The sequence below is a fragment of the Macrobrachium nipponense genome, chromosome 40 (genome assembly GCF_015104395.2).
Source record: "Macrobrachium nipponense isolate FS-2020 chromosome 40, ASM1510439v2, whole genome shotgun sequence".
In the NCBI taxonomy this organism is placed as follows: domain Eukaryota; kingdom Metazoa; phylum Arthropoda; class Malacostraca; order Decapoda; family Palaemonidae; genus Macrobrachium; species Macrobrachium nipponense.
In genome coordinates, this window is record NC_061101.1 from 1,980,607 (window position 1) to 2,005,630 (window position 25,024).

At 39.9% G+C, this 25,024-nt stretch overlaps 1 protein-coding gene and 1 pseudogene across 5 annotated transcripts in view; one reads left to right on the top strand and one right to left on the bottom strand.

Annotated features, from left to right (window-relative positions):
• Nucleotides 1–9,887, top strand: part of LOC135211848 (exocyst complex component 1-like) — a 94,213-nt pseudogene extending 84,326 nt beyond the window's left edge.
• A 2,428-nt stretch (nucleotides 9,888–12,315) lies between these two features.
• LOC135211849 (methyltransferase-like protein 25B) overlaps nucleotides 12,316–25,024 on the bottom strand; it is a 163,869-nt gene continuing 151,160 nt past the window's right edge. For all 5 annotated transcript variants that reach the window (XM_064245059.1, XM_064245058.1, XM_064245056.1 and 2 more), the window contains exons 3-10: nucleotides 24,472–24,581; nucleotides 23,205–23,527; nucleotides 22,392–22,626; nucleotides 21,533–21,668; nucleotides 20,703–20,875; nucleotides 19,775–19,922; nucleotides 19,385–19,494; nucleotides 12,316–12,439 (exon numbers count right to left, since the gene is read on the bottom strand). In XM_064245059.1, coding sequence (XP_064101129.1) covers nucleotides 12,331–12,439; nucleotides 19,385–19,494; nucleotides 19,775–19,922; nucleotides 20,703–20,875; nucleotides 21,533–21,668; nucleotides 22,392–22,626; nucleotides 23,205–23,527; nucleotides 24,472–24,581 — 1,344 coding nt within the window. In that variant the 3' untranslated portion in view covers nucleotides 12,316–12,330. The remainder of the gene's footprint in view (nucleotides 12,440–19,384; nucleotides 19,495–19,774; nucleotides 19,923–20,702; nucleotides 20,876–21,532; nucleotides 21,669–22,391; nucleotides 22,627–23,204; nucleotides 23,528–24,471; nucleotides 24,582–25,024) is intronic.

The window sequence follows — 25,024 nt, forward strand, 5'->3', positions numbered from 1 at the left end:
ATCCACCACTTCCTCCAACAAGGGGGAGGAAGTGGATGCCAAATTGAGACAAACCCATCATTTTAATTGATTGTCTCTTGCAACAGGGACAGTTCTTGCTTGCTGGTACAAGAGATCGCTTGCCTCTCTCTTAGTACTTGGCCCAGAGGTCTGACCATTGATCCTGCGGTGCACACCCCGATCAATCGGACAGAGGTTTGGATCCCTCCCTTGCTCTTACGACCAGGGAGGCACTCCCAAAGGGTGGACGAACACCAGTCTGTTCACCAAAAAGACTCAGATTCCTCCCACCAAGAAGTGAGTCTTCCTATTGTTAAAGGACCGAGGGTTTGTATTACGTATCGGAACAAATGACAATTTGTCGAAAATTGCATTTTTTCCTAACTATACAAACCTGAGGTCCTTTACATATAGTCCCACTCATGCCACCCCTCACTCTGCAACTTTTTGCATGGGCCTAAAGCAAAAGTGATTCTTTCACCTCTCGGGCGCGCGCGGGCGCGCGCACGATCGGACAAGCAGTTAACTACCGTTCTCCCCTTGTTCGAAGCTTACGACCGTCCCAGCTGCCGCTAGTTACCTTCCTATTGTTAAAGGACCTCAGGTTTGTATAGTTAGGAAAAATGCAATTTTCGACATTGTCATTTTTGGCTGCCAGTTTAATGGTGTTGTCACAGCTTTAAGTGTGGTAGGAAAAATTAGTATATGTGGACTATAGTCTTGTAACCCTTGCTGATCTCCTTACTTCCATCATAACCAGGATACACCACTGGCACTAAAGCTTATCTTTTGTGTGTTAAATTACTACTACTAAATCCTCAGCAAACCAAAATGTTTGCATTTTGTATTTTAAAAACCTGAACCTGGAATTTCACAAATTAGTATTATTAATTATATTCAGTTTATTTCGGTTTCTAAGATAGTAAAATTAAGTTTCTTCTTCTCCTCCATCATCATTAGAGAGTATCCATGGAAGGAAAGTAAAACGAGGATTAGATCAACTGTATAAAAAGGTGGCGAAAACATTCTGTCCGAGGAAGGGTACTTGCTTCAGGGTAAGTCTTTTGTCGCCTTGTCCTAAAAATTTAATTTAGGTTCTAACCTGTCTAATGGTTAAATTTTCAAGTTCTCATTGTTGATCAAGTAACTTTTCAAGGTACCTAAAGTATATTTAAACATTACTTTTGTATGAAACTTTAATTTTTGTATGAAACTTTAACTTGTTATGAAACATAATTTGTATTTTTCATAAGTTTACAAATCTTCGCCTTAGTATCGTTCCTGCACATGTACTAGATTGGTGGTGTGTACTGCTTGTCAAGAGTGGTACTCTGTTTAATATGAGCAGCTGCCTATTATCACCCAACCAATGCTATGCATTGCTGCTCCAACCATGTTCAGAATGAAAAACAAGGTAGTTAACAGCACTACTGACATTGGGTCCGAGCTGCTCTGAAGAATTTAGTGGTTCTTCTGCAGTCAAAGTGGTATCAGCTTCTACTAGGAGAGACTGCACCACAAGTTGTGGAAGAAGAATTTTCGTGTCTGCCATGTCCCATCTGCCTTGCCCCTCTTCCCAGCATTGCTGCCTCATCCAAAGCCCAAACTGCAAGACAAGACAAAGGATTGATAGTTACGTAACTAACAACTGAAATCCTTTCCCTACACTAACTGATGAAAGTCTAGCTTTTATTCAGCATTAACGGCTCACCTTCCCTATCAAAATTTTTGGAGTCCTTGTGTGAGCAGAGGAGTTTCTCCTATAGGAGAGACTGTAATGTTTTTCATCCCTCTATTCAGCTAAGGACTAAAAAAAAAAAAAAAAAAAAATGAGGGAAGGTGTGAAAACGTAATGCCTATAAATGCTGGACCTTCCTCAATTGCTCTAGGGATTTCAGTTGTTGTAAATCATCCTTTGTCTTGTGTGAAAGTGAAGTTGTTTACATAAACTGCAGTTCGGCCTTCTGAAATGGCAGCAGCTGGAGAGAGAAGGAAGATAAAAGGTCCTGAGGAGAGAAAATTTTGGAAGAACTAAAATTTTATTCTGCTAAATGTAATAATTTTCTCCTTCTAAGACAGATATGTGGCTTCCACTAGACGTAGCATCTTCGCTTTTGCTTGAACTACTACTGTGTGAAGTGTCCTTCACCTTCCAGGAGTTATCGTGGGACCTTGATTAGGCATATAGTTTTACTTATGCTTCTTGGCTTTGTTCTCTGCTAGAAAAAGTGTCCTCCTACCATTCCAGGAGTTGAGTTAGCATAGGACCTTAACCAGATGTAGCTTCTTTCTTCAGCTTCCAAGAGCTAGGATGAAGCGTTTGTTCTTCGGCTAACAAGAGTTGGCATGAGGCCTCTTATAGTTAAAGTGTGTTTCGTCAGCTTCTAGGAGTAGGCTTGTATCTCCACTGGATGAAGTATCTTTCTTCAGTTTCTAGGATAGGTGGCTTGGATATCTGCCAGGTGGAATTTCTTTCTTCATAGAGGTCTTGGATCTCTATGAAGTGTCTTCTCCTCAAGTTTCCAGGACTTGACTTAGGGGTTTGCTATATAGAATGTCTTTCGTTCAGCTTCTAAACTTTACACGGGGGCGGGGTCTGCTATATGGAGCATCTTTCTTTCAGCTTCTAGGAGTTGGCTTGGATCTCTGCTAGATGAAGCATCCTTTCCAGTTTACAAATGTTGACATAAGGGGTCTCTTAGATGAGGCATCTTTTGTCAGTTTCCAGGAGTTAGCATGGGGCCTCTCCTAGATGAAGTGTCTTCCTTTGGCTCCACAAGTTAGCTTGGATCTTTGCTAGATGAAGTGTCTTTCATCAGCTTCCACGAGTCAGCTTAGATATCTGCTAGATGAAGGTTTTTCTTCAGTTTTAGTCACTAGATGAGCGTCGTTCTTCGGTTTACAAGAGTTAACTTAGATATCTTCTAGATGAAGTGTCTTTCTTAAACTTCCAGGACTTGGCATGGGGCCTCTGCTAGATGAAGTCTCTTCCATAGGCTTCCAGGATTTGGCATGGGGCCTCTGCTAGATGAAGTCTCATTCCATAGGCTTCCAGGACTTGGCATGGGGCCGCTGCTAGATGAAGTCTCTTCCTAGGCTTCCAGGACCTTGGCATGGGGGCCTCTGCTAGATGAAGTCTCTTCCATAGGCTTCCAGGACTTGGCATGGGGCCTCTGCTAGATGAGAAGTCTCTTCCATAGGCTTCCAGGACTTGGCATGGGGGCCTCTGCTGGATGAGAAGTCTCTTCCATAGGCTTCCAGGACTTGGCATGCCGGGGGCCTCTGCTAGATGAAGTCTCTTCCATAGGCTTCCAGGACTTGGCATGGGGGCCTCTGCTAGGATGAAGTCTCTTCCATAGGCTTCAGGACTTGGCATGGGGCCCTCTTGCTAGATGAAGTCTCTTCCATAGGCTTCCAGGACTTGGCATGGGGCCTCTGCTGGATGAGAAGTCTCTTCCATAGGATTCTAGGACTTGGCATGGGGCCTCTGCTAGATTAGTCTCTTCCATAGGCTTCCAGGACTTGCATGGGGGCCTCTGCTGGATGAGAAGTCTCTTCCATAGGCTTCCAGGACGTGGCATGGGGCCTCTGCTAGATTAAGTCTCCTTCCCATAGGCTTCCAGGACTTGGCATGGGGCCTCTTGCTAGATGAAGTCTCTTCCATAGGCTTCCAGGTTTTGGCATTGGGCTTCTGCTAGATGAAGTCTTTCCCATAGGGGGGGGGGGGGGGGGGGGGGGGGGGGGGGGGGGGCTTCCAGGACTTGGCATGGGGCCTCTGCTAGATGAAGTCTCTTCCATAGGCTTCCAGGACTTGGCATTGGGCCTCTGCTAGATGAAGTCTCTTCAATAGGCTTCCAGGACTTGGCATGGGCCTCTGCTAGATGAAGTCTCTTCCATAGGCTTTGTTCCAGGATTAAGGCATGGTTGGCCTTCTGGGGCCTAGATGAGTCTCTTCCATAGGCTTCCAGGACTTGGCATGGGGCCTCTGCTAGATGAAGTCTCTTCCATAGGCTTCCAGGATTGGCATGGGGCCTCTGCTAGATGAAGTCCCTCTTCCATAGGCTTCCAGGACTTGGCATGGGGCCTCTGCTAGATGAAGTCTCTTCCATAGGCTTCCAGGACTTGGCATGGGGCCTCTGCTAGTGAAGTCCTCTTCCATGGCTTCCAGGACTTGGCATGGGGCCTCCGGCTTAGGATGGAAAGGGTCTCTTCCATAAGCTCCAGGACTTGGCATGGGGGCCTCTGCTAGTGAAGTCTTCCATAGGCTTCCAGGACTTGGCATTGGGCCCTCTGCTAGATGACCGTCTCATCCATAGGCTTCCAGGACTTGGCATGGGGCCTCTGCTAGATGAGTCTCTTCCATAGGCTTCCAGGACTTGGCATTGGGCCTCTGCTAGATGAAGTCTCTTCCCATAGGCTTCCAGGACTTGGCATGGGGCCTCTGCTAGATGAAGTCTCATTAGGGGGGGGGGGGCTTTCCAGGATAGGCCATGGGGCTCCTTGCTAGATTAAGTCTCTTCCAAGCTTCCGGACTTGGCATGGGCCTCTGCTAGGATTTTTGAGTACTCGGTCCATAGGCTTCCATGACTTGGCATGGGGGCCTCTGCTGGATGAGTCTCTTCCATAGTTATTCTTAGGGGCCCTGGCATGGGGCCTTCTTGGCTAGGCTGGAGGGGTCTCTTCATAGGCTTTCCAGGCTTGGCATGGGGCCTCTGCTGATGAGAAAGTCCTCTTCCTAGGCTTTCCAGGACTTGGCATTGGGGCCTCCTGCTAGATTAAGTCTCTTCCATAATCCGGCCTCAGGACTTGGCATGGGGGCCTCTTCTATAAGTCTCTTCCATAAGGCTTCCAGGTTTTTTGGCATTGGGGCCTCTGCTATAGAAGTCTCTTCCATGGCTTTTTCCCCAGGACTTGGATGGGGCCTCCTGTATGAAGTCTCTTTTCCATAGGCTTCCAGGACTTGGCATTGGGCCTCTGCTATGAGTCTCTTCCATAGGCTTTCCAGGACTTGGCATGGGGCTTCTGCTATGGAAGTCTCTTCCCTAGCTTCCCAGGATTTAGGCATGGGGGCCTCTGCTATATGAAGTCTCTTCCATAGGCTTCCAGGACTTGGCATGGGGCCTCCTGCTAGATGAAGTCTTTTCCATAGGCCTTCCAGGATTAGGCATGGGGCCTCTGCTAGATGAATCTCTTCCATAGGCCTTCCAGGACTTGGCAATGGGGCCTCTGCTAGATGAATTCTCTTCCCTAGGCTTCCCGGACTTGGATTGGGCCTCTGCTAATGAAGTCCTCTTCCAATAGGCCTTCCAGGCTTGGCATGGGGCCTCCTGCTAATGAAAGCCTCTTCCATTAGGCTTCCAGGGACTTGGCTTGGGGCCCTCTGCCTAGATGAAGTCCCTCATAGGCTTCCAGGACTTGGCATTGGGGCCTCTGCTAGATGAAGTCTCTTCCTAGGCTTCCAGGACTTGGCATGGGGCCTCTTGCTAGATGAAGTCTCTTCCATAGGGCTTCCAGGACTTTGGCATTTGGGCCTCTGCAGAGGAAGTCTCTTCCATTAGGCTTCCAAGGCTTGGCATGGGGCCTCTGCTAGGGATTAAGTCCCTTCCATAGGCTTTCCAGGATTAGGCATGGGGCCTTCTGCTAGATAAGTCTCCTTCCATAGGCTTTTCCAGGACTTTTGGCATTGGGGCCTCTGCTAGATGAAGGTCTCCTTCCATAGGCTTCCAGGACTTGGCATGGGGCCCCTCCTGCTAGATGGAGTCTCTTCCATAGGCTTCCAGGACTTGGCTGGGGCCTCTGCTTGGTGAGAAGTCTCCTTCCGTAGGCTTTTTCCAGGACTTGGCTGGGGCCTCTGCTAGATTTAAGTCCTCTTCCCTAGGCTTCCAGGACCTTGGCAATGGGGCCTCTGCTAGATAAGTCCTCTTTCCTAGGGCTTCCAGGGTTTTGGGCATTGGGCCTCAGCTAGATGAAGTCTCTTCCATAGGCTTCCAGGACTTGCATGGGGCCTCTGCTAGATTAAGTCCTCTTCCATAGGCTTTTCCGGGACTTGCATTGGGCCTCTGCTAGATGAAGTCCTCTTCCAATCGGCTTCCAGGACTTGGCATGGGGCCCTCTGCTAGATGAATTCTCTTCCATAGGCTTCCTGGATTAGGCCATGGGGCCTCTCTTAGATGAAGGCTCTTCCATAGGCTTCCAGGACTTGGCATGGGCCTCTGCTAGATGAAGTCTCTTCCATAGGCTTCCAGGATTAGGCATGGGGTGCCTCTGTTTTTCTGGGAATTGGTCCCTCTTCCCAGAGGCCTTCCAGGACTTTGGCATTGGGGCCTCTGCTAGATGAAGTCTCTTCCTTAGGCTTCCAGGGGCCCTTGGCATTGGGCCTCTTGGCCTTAGATTGGAAGGGGTCTCTTCCCATAGGCTTCCGGACTTGGCATTGGGGCCTCTGCTAGAATGAAGTCTCTTCCTTAGGCTTCCAGGACTTGGCATGGGGCCCTCCTGCTAGATGAAGTCCCTTCCATAAGGCCTTCCCAGGACTTGGCATTGGGCCTCTGCTAGGATGAAGTCCTCTTCCATCGGCCTTCGCAGGACCCTTGGCATTGGGCCTCGCTAGATGAAAGTCTCTTCCATAGCTTCCAGGACTTGGCATGGGGGCCTCTGCTAGATGAAGTCTCTTCCATAGGCTTCCAGGACTTGGCATTTGGCCTCTGGCTAGATGAAGTCTCTCCAATAGCTTCCAGGACTTGGGCATGTCCCCCCTCTGCTAGATGAAGTCTTTCCATAGGCTTCCAGGATTAGGCATGGGGCCTCTCGTCTAGATGAAAGTCTCTTCCTAGGCTTCCAGGATTGGCTTGGGGCCTCTGCTAGATGAAGTCTCTTCCATGGCCTTCCCAGGGGGACTTGGCATGGGCCTCTGCTAGATGAAGTCTCTTCCTAGGCTTTCCAGGATTGGCTCCTCTGATAGATAAAGTCTGTTCCATAGGCTTCCAGACTTGGGCATGGGGCCTCTGCTAGATGAAGTCTCCATAGGTTCCATGGATGGCATGGGGGCCTCTGCTAGATGAAGTCTTCCTTTAGGCTTCCGGGACTTGGCATGGGGCCTCTGCTAGATGAATTTCGTCTCTTCCATAGGCTTCCAGGACTGGCATGGGGCCTCTGCTAGATGAAGGTTTCCCTCATAGGCTTCCAGATTGGCATTGGGGCCTCTGCTAGATGAAGTCTCTCCATAGCTTCCAGGGACTTGGCAGGGGGCCTCTTCTAGATGTTTCCTTCCATAGGCTTCCAGGAGTTTGGCATGGGGCCCTCATGCTAGAGAAGTCTCTTTCCATAGGCTTCCAGGACTTTTGGCATTGGGCCTCTGCTTAGATGAAGTTCTCCATAGGCTTCCAGGACTTGGCCTGGGGCCTCTGCTAGATGAAGTCTTTCCATAGGGTTCCGGACTTGGCATGGGGCCTCTTGATAGATGAAGTCTCTTCCAATATGGCTTCCAGGACTTGGCATTGGGGCCTCTCTAGATGAAAGTCCCTTCCATAGGCTTCCAGGATTGGCATGGTGCCTCTGCTAGTGAAGTCTCAATTATGGCTTCCAGGATGGCATTGGCCTTCTGCAGAGGAAGTCCTGGTTCCAATAGGCTTCCAGGACTTGGCATGGGGCCTCTGCTATTGAAAAGTCTCTTCCATAGGCTCAGATGCTTGGCATGGGGCCGTCTTGGCTAGAATGAAGTCTCTTCCATAGGCTTCCAGGACTTGGCATGGGGCCTCTGCTAGATGAATCCTTCCATAGGCTTCCCAGGACTTGGCATGGGGGCCCTCTGGCTAGATGAAGTCCCTTTCATAGGCTTCCAGGACTTGGCATGGGGCCCTCTGCTAGATGAGTCTCTTCCATAGGCTTCGGACTTGGCATGGGGCTCTGCTAGATTGAAGTCTCTTCCATAGGCTTCCAGGACTTGGCATTGGGGCCCTTCCTTGCTAGGATGGAGGCATTCTCAGGATAGGCTTTCCGGTTTTGGGCATTGGGCCTCTGCTAGATTGAGTCCCTTCCCATAGGCTCCAGGATTAGGCAATGGGGCCTCTGCTAGATGAAGTCTCCTTCCATAGGCTTCCAGACTTGGCATGGGGGCCTCTGCGGATGAGAAGTCTCTTCTATAGGCTTCAGGACTTGGCATGAGGCCTCTGCTAGATGAAGTCTCTTCCATAGGCTTCCAGGACTTGGCATGGGGCCTCCTGCTAGATGAAGTCTCTTCCATAGGCTTCCAGGACTTGGCATGGGGCCTCTGCTAGATGAAGTCTCTTCCATAGGCTTCCAGGATTTGGCATGGGGTTGGCCTCTGCCAGATGAAGTCTCTTCCATAGGCTTTCAGGGTCTCTACTTAGCATGGGACTTCTGCTTGTTAAAAGTATTTCTTAGTCTTCCAGGAATTGGCATGGGGGTCTGCTTTATGAAGTGTCTTTGTTTTAGCTTCTAGGAGTTGACTGTAGGTTTCTGCTAGATGAAGCATCTTTCGTAGGCTCCCAGGATTTGGCATGGGACTTCTGTTAGATTGTGTCTTTCTTACCATAATGCTTCCATTGTGGTGGAGAAGTCCATTCAACACAGGATAAATCATGAGGATCTGCTGTAAAGTGATACAAAATGATTAGACTATCAATGATATCAACGATTTTCAAAACAGTGGTCATTTTTACTCTCCATGAGAAAATATATAAGCACCATTGCACCAAATAAAAACTAAAAACAAATGCAATGGTATAGTCTTGTGTTTACATACACTGAAAATGTATCATTCACATTATTACAAATAATAATGGTATAGAGAGAGAGCAAGCGAGAGACATCTGACCTCTATTGCAGCTGAAAAAACAAGTAGCTTTGGTTGGGCCAGAGTGGACATCTCTCTCCCCGTCGCCACCTGTATCCACCTTTGTTCAGTAACTGCATGGCCTGTCCAGCACATGAGCAGGAAGGATACTTTATCATTGATAGGCATTTTGTATCGGATACAACATGAAATTTAACTTTGCAATGGGTTTGTATGAAAATTTTTGTTTCACAAGAACAGTAGTTTATATGGTAAACCATAATGCAACCATTTATGCCATTGTATGACAGTTTGGATTACTCTTGCTCTTCATTACAGGTTGTTTGGAGAGCAATGCAAGAGGAATTTATTCGTCAGTACAAATTGATTGAGGATCTCATTCATCGTTGTTACCCAGGAGCTATGATCAATTTAGAATTTTCCATTGATGACATATTGAATTACTTCTCTGATATTGCACAATCTCATTAGAATAGCAGGAAGTAAAAACAAACTTGTATATTGTATATATTGTAGGTAAATTAGTTGCATTTTTTGGGAAGGTGCATATTATCTGCCTCTGTTATTAAGGTGAGTCTTATATGAATATGACAAGCAAAATACAGAAATATTGTTATATGCTTCTTAAATTCTGTATTCAAGTGCTTATAAATGTTTTGGCTATCTTCTTTTAGTGGTTGTTTGTATTTAGTCACTACTTTAAAAGATTTTTAGAGAGAGAAACCACTGTATATTTATTAACACATATGACAAGAATGAATTGTTTATTTCAGGCCTACTTGCAAAAATGTTCTCCTTTTACAAGTACATTGGAATAAACCAAAGAAAGTTGAAAAACTACTTTTCCATTATGGCTATGGGTGCTTACATACTCAGCAACTTGAATGTTCGAGTACATACATAAATTATTCATTCCAAAAAAAAATTTTATATTTAACTACTGTGTAGTGCTTAAATTTGTAATAGTCAAAAATTCTTTTTCCTTTCCAAAGTTCTTTGTTACCTTAAATGTTGCTGTTGGCGATTCTATTGATATATTTGTACAGTTTACCTTGTATAAATCTCAACAACAAAAGATCTTTCATTTTGCAAACATTGTAATGGCCTTTAGTCTCTTGATGGCTACAAAGAAGCCTAAAATAGTTGGAATTACAGCATCATAATTTCAAAGATTGAGGGAGAATGTGATATACCTGGACATATAAAAATGTTCCAGAAATCATTACATAAAATGCTAGTAGATGCATTAAAAAAGATTTGAAAAAAGAAAGCATAACATAAAATGCTAGTAGATGCATTAAAAAAAGATTTGAAAAAGCTATATACATACTTTCTTGTATATGGATGACATACTTTCTAGTATATGGATGTCCTCATTGGTCTGCAGAGAAAGATGAAAATTTACTTAGCAATCTGAGAATTATCATCAGAATGAAGCTATGCACTGTCACTTGGTAATTTGAACTGCCCATTAAACTGGAATACAGCTGCAGAAGTTAAGAACTCAAAATGGCAGACAAACCAAGAAGGGAAAATAATTTTATACATTTGGTATATTTGTCCAAAAAGTTCAACATGAAACGATATTTTACATTTGGTAATGTCCGCAAAAAGACTTGAAATTCAGCAGTGTCGGTGTTCAATAAAAATTAGGAAAAAAAACACCATATAACGTACCCAAAAATTCTAAAAAAAAAAAAAAGGGGGGGGGAATATGAAAAATTATATGTATGTCATATGAAGAGTACTTTACCACACACCTGCAGATACAATAAGAAAAGCAACTGCAGCACACAGCTGCAGACAGTACGGTAAGAAAGGCAATTTCAATGTACTATTTCACAGATACAGCATCTCACTTTTGTTTCAAGCACTACTCCAGTCGGGTGACATTTCAACCTTGTCTATTTCCATTCATCAGAAAAGAGTAGTAAGTTTGAATCTCATATGAACACAAGTCTGCACAGTTATTCTGTTAAGAAACTATACCAAGATTAACTCTATACTCACATATTTTGTTTACTTCATCATATGGATCTCCATCATTATTTGGCCTCTGAAATCGTTACAGGCACAATTGATTTTCCTCATTACTACTTTCTAAATGGGAAGCTGACTTCTGAAAATTATATTTACTTGCAAACACCAACTCTGAAGTCATGTTCAGCTGTTAACTATCCAGGAGGGTTTATGCAGCAAGTGAGACAGACTTCCACATGAGCTGCAAATTTAGTAGCCTATCAGATAAAATTTACAAGTATAAATGATGAATACAAAAACAAGCTAATGTTTGGCGATACTCTACAAAAACATGAATTTTTATTTGCCTTACCATCCAGGGTGTGAGCAATAAAACTCTATTTAATTATCACAAAACTTCCTTTTTTTTAATTGCGACTAACACATGATTTCTAGGAGACAGGAGTGGATCAAAAGCAGGTAGGAGAATGCCTTCTATACCTGAAAATACAAAACTTTATTGATGTCTATTCTGAAATATGAAATTGAATATTGTGCAAATATCACTGCTACTACTTTTATTTGCTCTCTCACTATCCATAGTTCACTCTTGAAATGTATATCAAATAAAGCTAACTGTGTTCTTATGAGACAGTTTACTAAATAAATCAAATGATCTTGGGAACTGCAAAGTTTTATCTTAGTTTAACTAACTTCAGCATTTAGAAGGAGCATCAACTATAATATAAACATGTTTCAAAAGCAAAACTTACCCCTCTCATAGAGAAAGATTAATCTGTCCAACAATATTATCGACTCCACTAACCGGTGCTAACAGCAGTCTCAGAGAGTAAAACACGGACTACCTGTAACAAACACCGTATTCGTAATGAAAGAAAATGAAAGAACTTCAAGTTATGTATGTCTAGGGTGTTATAAATCTCTCAATCAATAATTTACCATAACCTTTGTGGATACTTCAGTTAAAAGATGGCAAATTTCTCAGAATAATCATCAAAGTCCCCCAAATGATAAAAGAAAAACAAGCATACTTTGGTAAAGATGATAAAATATCAGTTATAGAAGATGCAATGGCTAGATTCCTGAACTGTGCTGGGTGAGTGTTGGGCTAAAATAATTTCACAACTCAAAATAAAATGAGATTTGCAGGCAAACAAGGCAAAAACTCGGCAAAAAGCATTAATCATTTACATGATGAAAAAAACAAAAATCTTTTAGATTTAAACAGCAATTTAACAGCAGTTTCCTAGCCAACCTGATCTGGCCAGAACTTTGACACAAGTGTTCAAATTTTAAATAACTTACGTTAATTATACCAATCATTATTATCATTATTAAATCTTATTAATATTATTGCTATGTAGTTTAGCCAGACCAATGAATTAACATGAAGTACAGTAGCAAAACTGTTCTGAAGATCACCGTAATATAATTACATACAGGCAATGCCATTAGAACTTGAGTGTTTCACTGTATTATTACATAAATGAAAAACCACAACCCTCTGAACTGGGCACTAGAAAAAAAAATCCTTCCAACTATCTTACCTGCATCCATCGACTAAGATTTTCCTTAGTTTTCTCACTATTTAAATCCTCTTTGTTGAGACTAACATTCTTCAATCGGCTCACAGCAGCTTCTGCATACCTAAGAGAGACATTCTTTGAAATGAAATTGCAATGAAACCATCCAATACATTTCTAATTCTAATAAAATTGTCAGATAACTATTTGGCAACCAGAAATGTCAGATGGGATATAACTAAATATCTAGGCTCTTTCGCGAGATTCACAATATCTAACACAGAAGTCAAGGAGAACATTTATAATCATTGCTTTCTGCCCTATGCAATAAATTTCATCTTTAATTCCGTTTTAAATCTCCCTAACAAGTTGGTCAACTTCTCTCAAACTGTCTGTCTCTCATTTGTCCCTCAAGTTTAAGAACAAATCTTTGATAACAATAATCTTTTAATAAGATAAATGAACTCACACTGCCCTGGACTCATTGCTGTATACATAGTAATCAACTACTTGCCCTTAAGATATGTGCAGTATCATGGATTTACAGTGGTACCTTGTTTGTCGAACGTTTCATATGTCGAATTTTCAGTTTTTCGAACAAAATTTTCAAGAAAATTTTGTATTGTTTGTCGAACAAATGCTCATACTTCAAACTGACTATCTAGTTTATACTTGTATTAGACGGCTTACTCGGTCTTACAAGTTAAACTGTATTAATTTATTTTTTCATTTACAATAAATAGTTAATGATAACAATATTTGACAAAATACATTAAAGTATAAAGCATTTAATATAAAATTTAGCTTTCAATATAACATTTAGCATAAAAGATGTATAAAATCATACATAACCGCGGTGACATCATGCCCAGCTGACTTGAGACTGAACGAGGGAGAGTTGATATGTTGGGGAGAGAAGAAGAGAGAGTTAAAATATTACTGTATGTATGTAAAAGCAATAACAATTCACATAAAAATTTAACATAATGAAAGTAGGAAAACAATCAAATACAATAAAAAAATAAATTAAAAAAAAGTCTTAATTGAGCCAGTGTTCAGTGGGCTGAGTGAGACGGTCTAGTTGAACAATATTAACAAAATAGTAAATGAAAGAACAAAGCTTTTCACATTAAAATTTTCACTGTAAAATTTAGCACAAATGATTAACAAAATCATTCGTCATTGCGGTGACACACAGCTAACTTGAGGTAGAGGGAGGTAGCGATTATATTTTTTAGGAATAATGAATGAATGATTTTAAGTTATCGTGGGTCGTGGTATTGTTGAGGAGAAGAAGAAGAGGCAGTAAAATCTTTACAATAATATGTATGTAAAAGCAGTACCAATTCACATAAAAAATAATATGTTATTTTACAATAAATTGAATGTAATGATAAAATATGAAAAAAAAAAAAAAAAAAAAAAAAAAAAAAAAAAAAAAAAAAAAAAAAAAAAAAGGTCTTAATTGAGCCAGTGCTCAGTGTGCCGAGTGAGACAGTCTAGTTGAACCAAGGTATAGAGAATGTAAGGTCTTGTCATGCGCAGCTTAAACTGGGGTACAGGATTAAACGGCTAGGTGCACGACGTTACATTAACCGCAGTAATAACCTATAGCAATCCTGCCTTTACTTTCTCTTTTTTTCTTTTCTAAATACTCTAAGCTATTCGATAATTAAATTAATAGTCAGATGTAGTTTCTTCATTCTACTATGTTAAGAAGAATGATCATAAGAGAGATCATTTGAACATTTTTGCCAAATAACATTGAAATTATAGAAAACCTACCTCTGCTTTCTTCTTTTAATCCGTTATTAAATACTATTATCTGTTTCTGAAGGAAAATAATTGTCAGAATAAAAACTATATTTTAATATATTAAATAATCATGAGCGAGTTCTAAAGAACATTCTAAACAATAATATAAATATATGTTTAAATTGCACTTTTAACAGATCTCCATAAAATCACGTTTTGCACATATAATAGCTATGTCGCTAACTTTTTCAATCTATGCACCGCTTTTCTGGAACTACTAATGTGTGTCTTCAAATTTTGAATTCTAAAAACTGTATGTCATGGAACAAAATATTTTGACTTTTGAAGTTATTTGGATGTGACTGCTAATTATATCCGCTAATTTAATTATCGCTCCTTTTAAGGCTGTTAAAACATTTTCCTCCCATGGTGAGAATCAAACATCTTATCCATACATTTCAGATGATCAAGAAACTCTAGGTTTCATTAGTTTCCCTTCACCAAAGCTTATGGCACCAATCTTTATATCATCTTTCTTTGTTACTTTTGCTCCTAAATGTTCCAGCTGTGGAAACTTGCAACTATGAACCCACCAACATTTGGCATCTTCCCATGTTTGTTCTTCAACTTCCTGGTCTTTGAAGTCATTACTTTGATCACCCTTATTAAATACTGGTAAGCAAAATAAAATTGCTGATATGCTGGGTTCTTTCTGAAGGGAATTTCCTTCGTCTTTGAATGATGCATCTTGCTTATCAGGGACGTGGGAAAATGAGGCGCATGTTACATTTTCACTGTTGCAGTTTTCAACGTTGCTCTTTGAGCTTACAAGTGTGCTGTCTTTTCCGAAAAGGTGGGCTGTGATGTTTAAATGCAACTGGTGATGGGTGCTGATCGTACGCTCCCATTTGACTTTTGCAACCAAAAAAGTGCCCCAACCCAGCCTGATTTATGTAGTCTGTGATTTAGTCTGTAATTTAGAGTACACATCATGCCGAGTTTTTATTTTGCCCTTTTCAGCAAGTTAGACAAAGGATAGAGCATTGTACTTCTCTTCACTTTCATTTCTCTAGCAGTTCTATTCATGTCTTGAAAGATTTGGTCTTGCATTTACAGGTTTAGTCACGTAAGCATTTCTTGATGATTTTCTATCTGTTGGCAGTCGAGAATAAAACGGATCAAACTATCTATCAACAAGCCGAATGAAATGGCTTGTAATTTTCCAGCCCTTCTCTTCAAATAGCCTTGGTTGTCGAAGTGATCAAAATATTTATAAGTACTTTTGGACAGCAGTTGCACGGCAAGTTTAACTTTCATTCGTTGCATACCTATAATAACATTGATATGTTTTTCAGAAAGTTTATAAGCTGTCTGAAGATCACTTCATTCCTCTTTATTAGCTCTAACTGGACCACTGTGAGCGTACGTACTACATACAGTTGCCTTAAAGTGTTCCTTTACCCCATCCCCTTATGTTTCATGAAAATGGTCTGGTAACACAGCAATGAAGCCTGTTTGTCTTGTAACGATAAACGTGAATGGTTGAGATATTGGATGCCGATGCTCATATTTTCTAATCACTACTGTAGACAATGTGTTAATGATATTAATGATATAAGAATAATAGTTTACATTACCAGTGAATTAAGTTGTTAAATATATAGAAAAATTGTATAATAACAGAATAATAAAAATAGCAATGGTGAAAATCATATTCAGTGCTTACTAACCATAATCGTCAACCTTTGTTCCATTCAGGTGTGGCTGGTGTAGGCATTTGCTGGGATCATACTTTTGTCCATGGTAGATCAATATTTAGTGTTAACTTCACACCCTAACCAATATCGCTCTCTCTTCGTGGACGGCGACACAGCGATATTAGTGAGGGTGTGAAAAAAAGTTATTGAAGTCAAACTAACAGTTTCAAATATTTCGTTCAATATTTAAAATTTCCCTCCACATGTGACCTAACAAAACATCAAGAAGAAATCATCAATTGCATTTTCATTTTTATGAAAGTAAACTCCACGATGATCATTCGCAGAATAGTGTGGTTCATATGAGTTCATGACAAATATGGTGGTAGTTCGAGAATTCATCGGTGGTTAAAGACCCACTTGATAATGGAATTACCCTGTGTAATGTAATTAAGCGCTTTGTAAGGTATTTCACTTTTAATACTGAATATTTATATGTATTAGCAATTTGACCTTGCAACCAGATGCACCTTAAATGGGTAGATACATAGAAATAAGAGCTGGATTGAATTGCTTTTGCTTTCAGTATTCGTCAGGTTTTGATTTTATTTCTTTACATATGACTTAAATGGCTAAATTTCTCCCCTCATTTGAGCTGGTCCTTGGTCATAATCATTGCTAAAAAGTATGACACCCAAGCTTTTTGTAATTATATAATAATGAGTTTTCTTTATTAAAATCAGCTGGTTTCATAAATGAATTTATAGCACCTACCTAAAAACTATGTAGTAATACACAATTGTCATGTTCAGTGTTTTTCACAACCATAATTTCATATTAGCCTTTGTTATAGAAGTCAAGCAATACAAATTCATTGAAACTATATGTCCTTTTTTTTTTTTGGTCAAATTTCCATTCTTGTAAAATTCCTTACATTGAAGAAAGAAACCCACTAGATTACTGAGTATAAATTGTTTACTTGTGAGTATTAATATAGAATTTTACTAAAACTTAAGTACTTTCAGGCCTTAACTGTGGCCCATTCTCAAGGAATATAGATAACACCTTCCTGAGAGAAAAATTAGTCTACACGAATGTAGATAACTACTTACTAGAGGCACCATTGAAGTCTACAGAAATACTGATAGTTACTTACTGGAGGCATCAGTGAAGCCTCCACGAATGTAGATCACAACTTACTGAAGGCAGCATTGAAGTCACCAGGAACACAGATAACTACTTCCTGGAGACAGCATTGAAGTCTCCTGTTGGAGACTCCAATGCTGTCTCCAGGAAGTAGTTATCTGTGACCTGGAGACTTCAATGCTGTCTCCAGTAAATAGTTATCTACATCCCTGGAGACTTCAATGCTATCTCCACTAAGTGGTTATCTGTGACCTGGAGACTTCAATGCTATCTCCAGTAAGTAGTTATCAATATCACTGGAGACTTCAATGCTGTCTCCACTAAGTAGTTATCTGTGACCTGGAGACTTCAATGCTGCTTCCACTAAGTAGTTATCTACATCCCTGGAGACTCCAATGCTGTCTCCACTAAGTAGTTATCTACGTCCCTGGAGACTCCATGCTGTCTCCACTAAGTAGTTTATCTGTGACCTGGAGACTTCAATGCTGCTTCCACTAAGTAGTTTATCTACATCCCTGGAGACTTCAATGCTGTCTCCTGTAAGTAGTTATCTACATCCCTGGAGACTCCAATGCTGTCTCCACTAAGTAGTTATCTGTGACCTGGAGACTTCAATGCTGCTTCCACTAAGTGGTTATCTACGTCCCTGGAGACTCCAATGCTGTCTCCAGTAAGTAGTTATCTACGTCCCTGGAGACTCCAATGCTGTCTCCAGTAAGTAGTTATCTACGTCCCTGGAGACTCCAATGCTGTCTCCAGTAAGTAGTTATCTACGTCCCTGGAGCTCCACTAAGTAGTTATCTACGTCCCTGGAGCTCCACTAAGTAGTTATCTACATCCCTGGAGACTCCAATGCTGTCTCCAGTAAGTAGTTATCTACATCCCTGGAGACTCCAATGCTGTCTCCAGTAAGTAGTTATCTACATCCCTGGAGACTCCAATACTGTCTCCAGTAAGTAGTTATCTACATCCCTGGAGACTCCAATGCTGTCTCCAGTAAGTAGTTATCTACATCCCTGGAGACTCCAATGCTGTCTCCAGTAAGTAGTTATCTACATCCCTGGAGACTTCAATGCTGTCTCCACTAAGTAGTTATCTACGTCCCTGGAGACTCCAATGCTGTCTCCAGTAAGTAGTTATCTACATCCCTGGAGACTCCAATGCTGTCTCCAGTAAGTAGTTATCTACATCCCTGGAGACTTCAATGCTGCCTCCAGTAAGTAGTTATCTACATCCCTGGAGACTTCAATGCTGCCTCCAGTAAGTAGTTATCTACATCACTGGAGATTCAATGATGCCTCCAGTAAGTAGTTTTATCCATATCCCTGGAGACTTCAATGCTGCCTCCATTAAGTAGTTATCTGTGTTCCTGGAGACTTCAATGCTGTCTCCAGTAAGTAGTTATCAATATCACTGGAGACTTCAATGCTGTCTCCAGTAAGTAGTTATCAATATCACTGGAGACTTCAATGCTGTCTCCAGTAAGTAGTTATCCATATTCCTGGAGACTTCAATGCTTCTCTCAGTAAGTAGTTATCTACATTCATGGAGACTTCAATACTTCTCTCCAGTAAGTAGTTATCCATCTTCATGGAGCCTTTAATGCTGTCTCCGGTAAATAGTTATCCATATCCATTGAAGACCTCAATGCTTCTCTCCAGTTAAGCAGTTATTTACATTAATGGAGACTTCAATGCTTCTCTCCTGTAAGTAGCTATCTACATTCATGGAGACTTCAATGCTGCTCTCCAGTAAGTAGTTATCCATATTCCTGGAGACTTCAATGTTTCTCTCTTGTAAGTAGCTATCTAAATTAATGGAGACCTCAATGCCGCTCTCCAATAAGTAGTTATCCATATTCCTGGAGACTTCAATGCTACCTACAGTAAGCAGTTATCCATATTCCTGGAGACTTCAATGCTGCCTCCAGTAAGTAGTCATCCATATTCCTAGAGACTTCAATGGTTCTCTCTAGTAAGTGGTGATCTATATTCCTAGAGACTTCAATGCTTCTCTCCAGTAAGTAGTTATCTATATTCATGGACTTCAATGCTGCTTCCAGTAAGTAGTTATCTATATTCATGGAGACTTCAATGCTGCCTCCAGTAAGTAGTTATCTATATTCATGGAGACTTCAATGCTACTCCCAAGAAGTGTTTGTATTATGTATCGGAACGAATGGCAATTTGTAGAAAATTGCATTTTTCCTAACTATACAAACCTGAGGTCCTTTACATATAGTCCCACCTCATGCCACCCCTCACTCTGCATTTTTTCCTGGGCCTAAAGCAAAAGTGATTCTTCACCTCCCAGTCACGCTGCGCGCGCACTGTCGGACAAGCAGTTAACTACCGAACTCCCTTGTTCGAAGCTTATGACCATTCCAGCTGCCGCTAGTTACCTTCCTATTGTTAAAGGACCGAAAGGTTTGTATTACGTATCAGAACAAATGAGAAATTTTGATATCTTACTCTGCAAAATCCATTTTGTGAGCATGGTTAACGGAACGCAACCCAGCATGACGATGTTCAGGCCAATGTTTCACAATGATATCCTCTAATGCTGCTCGATAACAATGAACCTGTCAATACAACAAACAAAGCACTTAATTCAAAAGCTTAATGTGTAAAATCAGTATCTTCAAGATTTTAAAATCTGATTCACTTGAACTACCTACAGTTTTTACTGTTATTGTTGGGATGGTAGTTAACTATTGACACAACTATTAACACTTCAGGGGTTAGCCTATCATTAAAAATCTCGGCAGGATTTACAGTTTGCTTTTTAAACTCAGAAGACGACCTTCCTTTTTGGGGGAGATTTTTCAAGGCTAAATATAAGGGTAATAAATTTCAACTCACTTTGAGGTTATCCGCACCCAAATGCAGACGCTGTGAGTACATTTCGATGGCGTGACATGCAACTTCCCTTGCTTCATAGCTCAGGTGATTGCCTTTCAGTGACTGAACAAACTTGCTCATTGGATAGCCTGGATAGGCAATGCCTGTACTGAAAAAATGAGGCAATAACTGAATCTATTACCATGATGAACAAAATAAAACGCTTTACTCTGAAATCTATGGTGTTGCCTACAGTGTACGATACTGGAAAATTATAAATCCCACAGAGGGAAAATTCAAGAGTTTTTTAAATTTCATAAATATACAACACAAAAATATGAACTCTAGATCAAATTACAAAACTAATGTAATCTATTGGTATCATTGTGATTTAGTAAAGTTCAAAATGGTTGGATGTGTCTTGTTCTACTTACAAAAGTCAGCTCTGTATTTCTATAGCATATAAATATCACTTCAGGTTTCTTTCTGTTTAAGTCTTTGCATTTATAATTTATGTATGAAAGCCTTGGGGACATTTACTTCCCTCTGAATAATACTGGTTCGTAATGGGACTGTCATTTCTCAAAGTTCACCTGATCAGGTATCTTAAGTAATGACTCCCACAGTAGCTCAAGTCCTGGGGATCAATTCATGCAGTGCCATTATTTGACTAACATTTTCTTTTAAGGGTTACTTAAGCATTTGGGACAATTTTTAAGCTAGAAATGGAGTAGTAAAAACAAGATAATATACAATTTAGGCTGAAGGCCCTCACATGAAAAAATGATACAATAGGGTGGAAAGTAAGTTAGAAAGAAGAATGTGAATGGAGGTACAGTAAAAAGAATGAAATGGGCTGCAGCTATGAGTCGAAGGGACTCTGCAAAGAATAACCCCCTTAGGGTGATGGACCAATAAAAAATTGGTTTTCAGTGAAACAAATACTTACTCATTCACAGTTAACTTCATGTAACAGCAGCCAACTGATACAACACCATGACACGCTGGAGAATTTGCAAAGATACGGAGTAAAGTTGGTCCAAGATCTCCACATGTATGAAGACCCAGAAGTCCATGCTCAAATCCACAAGATTCTAATTCTGGCCAAGCACTGGTCACGACCTGCAACAGTTTTTAAGAATGTGAGGAGCTAAACAGATCACTGAATTTACTCACAAAAAAATTTACATGAGTAACTAACATGACTCCAAGAGATAATTCTGTGGATTGTTAAGGTGATACTTCTGAAGTAGTACTCTTAAAGGGAGAAACAGCAATGTGAATGGAGTTATAAGGAGTCTTACTAGCCTTGACAAACCTATTATCACCAGAGCACAGTTCTCTCACACCAAATTTCAATAATGTCAAGGATAAGTGAAGAGAAATAATAAAGAAAGAGCCAAATGGAAACCTCAAAGTAATTGCGAACCAAGAAAATGGAGCAGACAAGAAAATGGATGCCAGTGAAAGAAAATATGCAAATCTGCTCTGATCAAATTCACCTGATAAAATCCAAGTTGTGAAAAAAAGATACAAGAGGTACTCCTAACAAAGCTGGTTCATTCAACTCTTAATTCCTACTCTACTTGTTTCTAACCAAATCTTCAATGCTTATGTGATCCATAAACAAATTAAAACTTTGTTAAAAATAAAGGTTTTGTAATACGTATGATCAAAACACAATACGTACTTAACAAAACAACTGAATTAAAATCATAATAGACACTCGTATATAAAAGACATTCAAATATGTAACAGTACGTAGTATGAATAACCAACCTCTCTAAATACTTCAGGGTCCATGTTGGGTTCTAAATGACAGTGGGTGTGTCGCGGAGGTGGTGGTAGCGGAGGAAGATTTTCATATTTGCGGTGCATCTTTTCAACAGTCTCCTTCAGCTGATTATCAAACTTTCTACAAAGAGGGGAGGAATAAAAATGATTTCATCAGCTTACATATAACAAAGAATTCAATACAATAGTACTTAAAAAGATTCATAACTAAAACACTCAAACTAAAAAATTCTCCTAGTCTTTGTAAAAGGCGACAAAAGAACGGCAGCAACAAACAAATAAATATGCAAAGAGCTCAGCACAATTTCTAGAAATTGTAAAATCAGCCTACTAAGATACACAAAATAAGTAGTACTGTTCTCAAACAATTTTTCATATAAACTTACTACTTGAAGTTATACAGTCCCTCTTAAAAAGAAAGAAAACAGCGGTCAGCTGGTAGTGCTCCTATGTATGTTTGGGTTTCAGGTATCTACAAATGTCATCATTCAAGTTGTCAGATCCACTGACTGAGTATTCTCTCTTCCAGTTCCAAAGTACTTATGACCAAAGCTATGCATACTTCTCCAACAAGTTTCCTACAAAAAGTCTGGCACTTCATTATATTGCCCAAAACTTACCAGAGGGTCTAAAACATACTGTGCCAAAACATCAGAAGATACAGATGATAAGTAAAAGGATATTCATTTGAAAGCCAATGCAACTTCATGCTTGAAATGGTTAGTAACATCTACCAGTTTAAATTGGACAAATTTCACTACACATCAGATCAAATTTGCCTGTGCTTGAGTGAGGACATAGTTTACTCTAGGGGATTAACATAAACTCTATTGGATTAACTTACTTTGCACCTCTGACAAATTCACCTTGAGCTTCTAAACATAAGACTCTAACGTCATGGCCATACGCCAGAAATCTGGAAAGATGTCCCTGGCCAGAACCAACATCAACCATTGTACTGCTGCAAGCACACCGAGCAACATTTCCAGCAATGTACGCTAAGCGGGCAACTTCATGCTGTTTCTTGGGCTTGAGGTGTCTTCGGAAAACGTGCTGCAACAATTTGTGTTGCCCAGTCTCTGGAACAGAAGGATTTCTTAATAAACTAGAAAAAATTAAAATCTTGATAGCCAGTAGGTTGGAAAATCAAACTCAAAAATGGGATCTCTCTAGTCACAAATTTAAGTGGAAGTGGCAGACACTTGTACAATCCAGAAAATTAAAAAATGGTGTTTATATGTATGTACTGCATTTTTTACCTAAGCCTTTCTAAGGAGGATGGTCCTAACCCATGATTTTTTGTACAAAACCTTTTGTGCGTAAGTCACGGTTACCACTAAATTGAATTATGCACATGGGGCTAAAAGAAAGAAATGAGTGAAAGTAAAATACAAAAACTTTTCACAATTAGAAGAATCCATCTACTGGAAAACTGCCACAAACCTGAAACTTTTTATTGGCTCTTATCATATGTAAGTGGTAACCAGCTGATGGCCCTTTTCTTTTTAAGATAAACTGAAGCATCTGAGGCAACTTTCAGGCACACTATGGCTACACATAAGTAAGGATGTGTGTGTAACAAATATTACAGGAAATAAAAAGTTAATGACGCAGGTGTGCAGTATTATGAATAAAATTAAATACAGTATTATCTTACTTGGGCTGAGTTCAGAAAAGGCCTCTTCCCAGGATACAACCGCCGTCTCCTGCAGAGGATAATTTTTGCTTAAATTAGTCTCGTAATTATCATTTACTACATTCTGCCTTGTCGTGTCAGAGTTGCTGGCTTTAGAGCAAAAAGACCCCTGCTTGAAATTTGTTGTGCAAGATGAATATTCACTTGATAAATCCTGCTGAATTTTGTGCTTCTTCAGGTATGCTTTAAATGAGGCATCTGTTGTTACAGACTTCCTCGGAAGAGTGTACGTAAAGGCCGATATGCGAAGAGCTTGAAGAGATAGGGGCCAAACTTTTTCTGGACTGAAAAAGAGGGGGGAAATACATTGCATTCATAAAGTCAAGGATATATAATAGTCTAATAAATTTTACATTAATAATAGGATATACAGAAAGCAGAATATTCTTTTTATAAAATCATACTCAAGTGAAATTTTATATACGTAATTGAATAATTGGAAGAAAACTATAAAAGTGGCTAGAGTTTACATAGGTTCAGCAATTTTGATGATGGTCAAATAACAGTTTACAAGTTATGCAAATGATCTCATTTCTTTCTTAATGTTCAAGTATACAAGGTTTTAAATAGGTATTATATGACCCACTGGCAGAAATATGAAAATCTCTCTAAGATAATACAGTACTAGCAAAATTGTACCTTGAGGATTGGACTTGTTAGGGTAGTCTATATGTGATCCACCAGTCAAAATATGGAACTCTTTTTAAAAGATAATTATTAGTAGCAAAATGTACCTAGAGGAGTGTACTTACTTTTTAGGGTAGTTTAACCCAGAGAATCATTTAAACAGTAACTTACTGGCCAGACAAAGGACAAAAATGTAAGAATGAATGAAACACTGATACACAACATAAACACTTACCAGATCAGTAAAATAAAAATGCAGTGTACAATGAGACAAAAATGCATTACTCACCAACAAAGCACTAATTGGTGGCATTAAAACCCTTTGAAACATCATCACATATTATGGCATCAGGTCTAGTGCCTTGCTGTCACTGAGATAGTCACACAAGAAGCGAGGTTTCCAAATATCTCAAACCTAAGGTCCTACAGCATGCACATGTAAACATCTATCTTTACAGCTGTTACCTTGAAATTGTGTTTAGAGTTTGTGAAGGCCACAAAACTTGCAAATAAAAATCATGGGTTTGTGTCAAAAACCTAAAATTTGTTTGAAATAATGAAGACAACAGAGATGAAGTTTTGAGAAAATATGTCTGCAAACCTTTGACTGTTATCACATAAGAAATCTGCAAGCTGAGAAGGAGTTAACCCAATCAGCGCTTCCCTCCAGCCTGGTTTAATGTGATTCCACAAGTCTTCCGTGAAGAAATCCTGCAAAATATGTAATTATATATAAATATAAGGAATGTTCATAAATAAAGTGAAAGTATACTATTATTCGCAAGTAGTTTCTTTCAATAACAAATTCTCTGGGTATATAGGATGTTTCCTTGTGGTTAATGCTCATTTATCAGTTGTCTTAAGAGTTTTAACACTGTGTAGGGCAAGTGCTATCTGATAATCCAACCATTTTACACTACCATAAAGCTTACATAATGAAAACGACAATAGTCACATCATCATTAATACTGTAATGCTACATCAAATTTAACTTTACAGGGTTAGTTATGAAACAAGTACACTCTTGTTTGCCTTCTACCTTGTTCATTCCACACGACCTAGGAACCTAGTTTTAATAACAAAGCTAATTTTTTTCATATAAATCTACCAATCATAATTACCCTAATTTACAGGGTTATTCCCCCAGACACTTC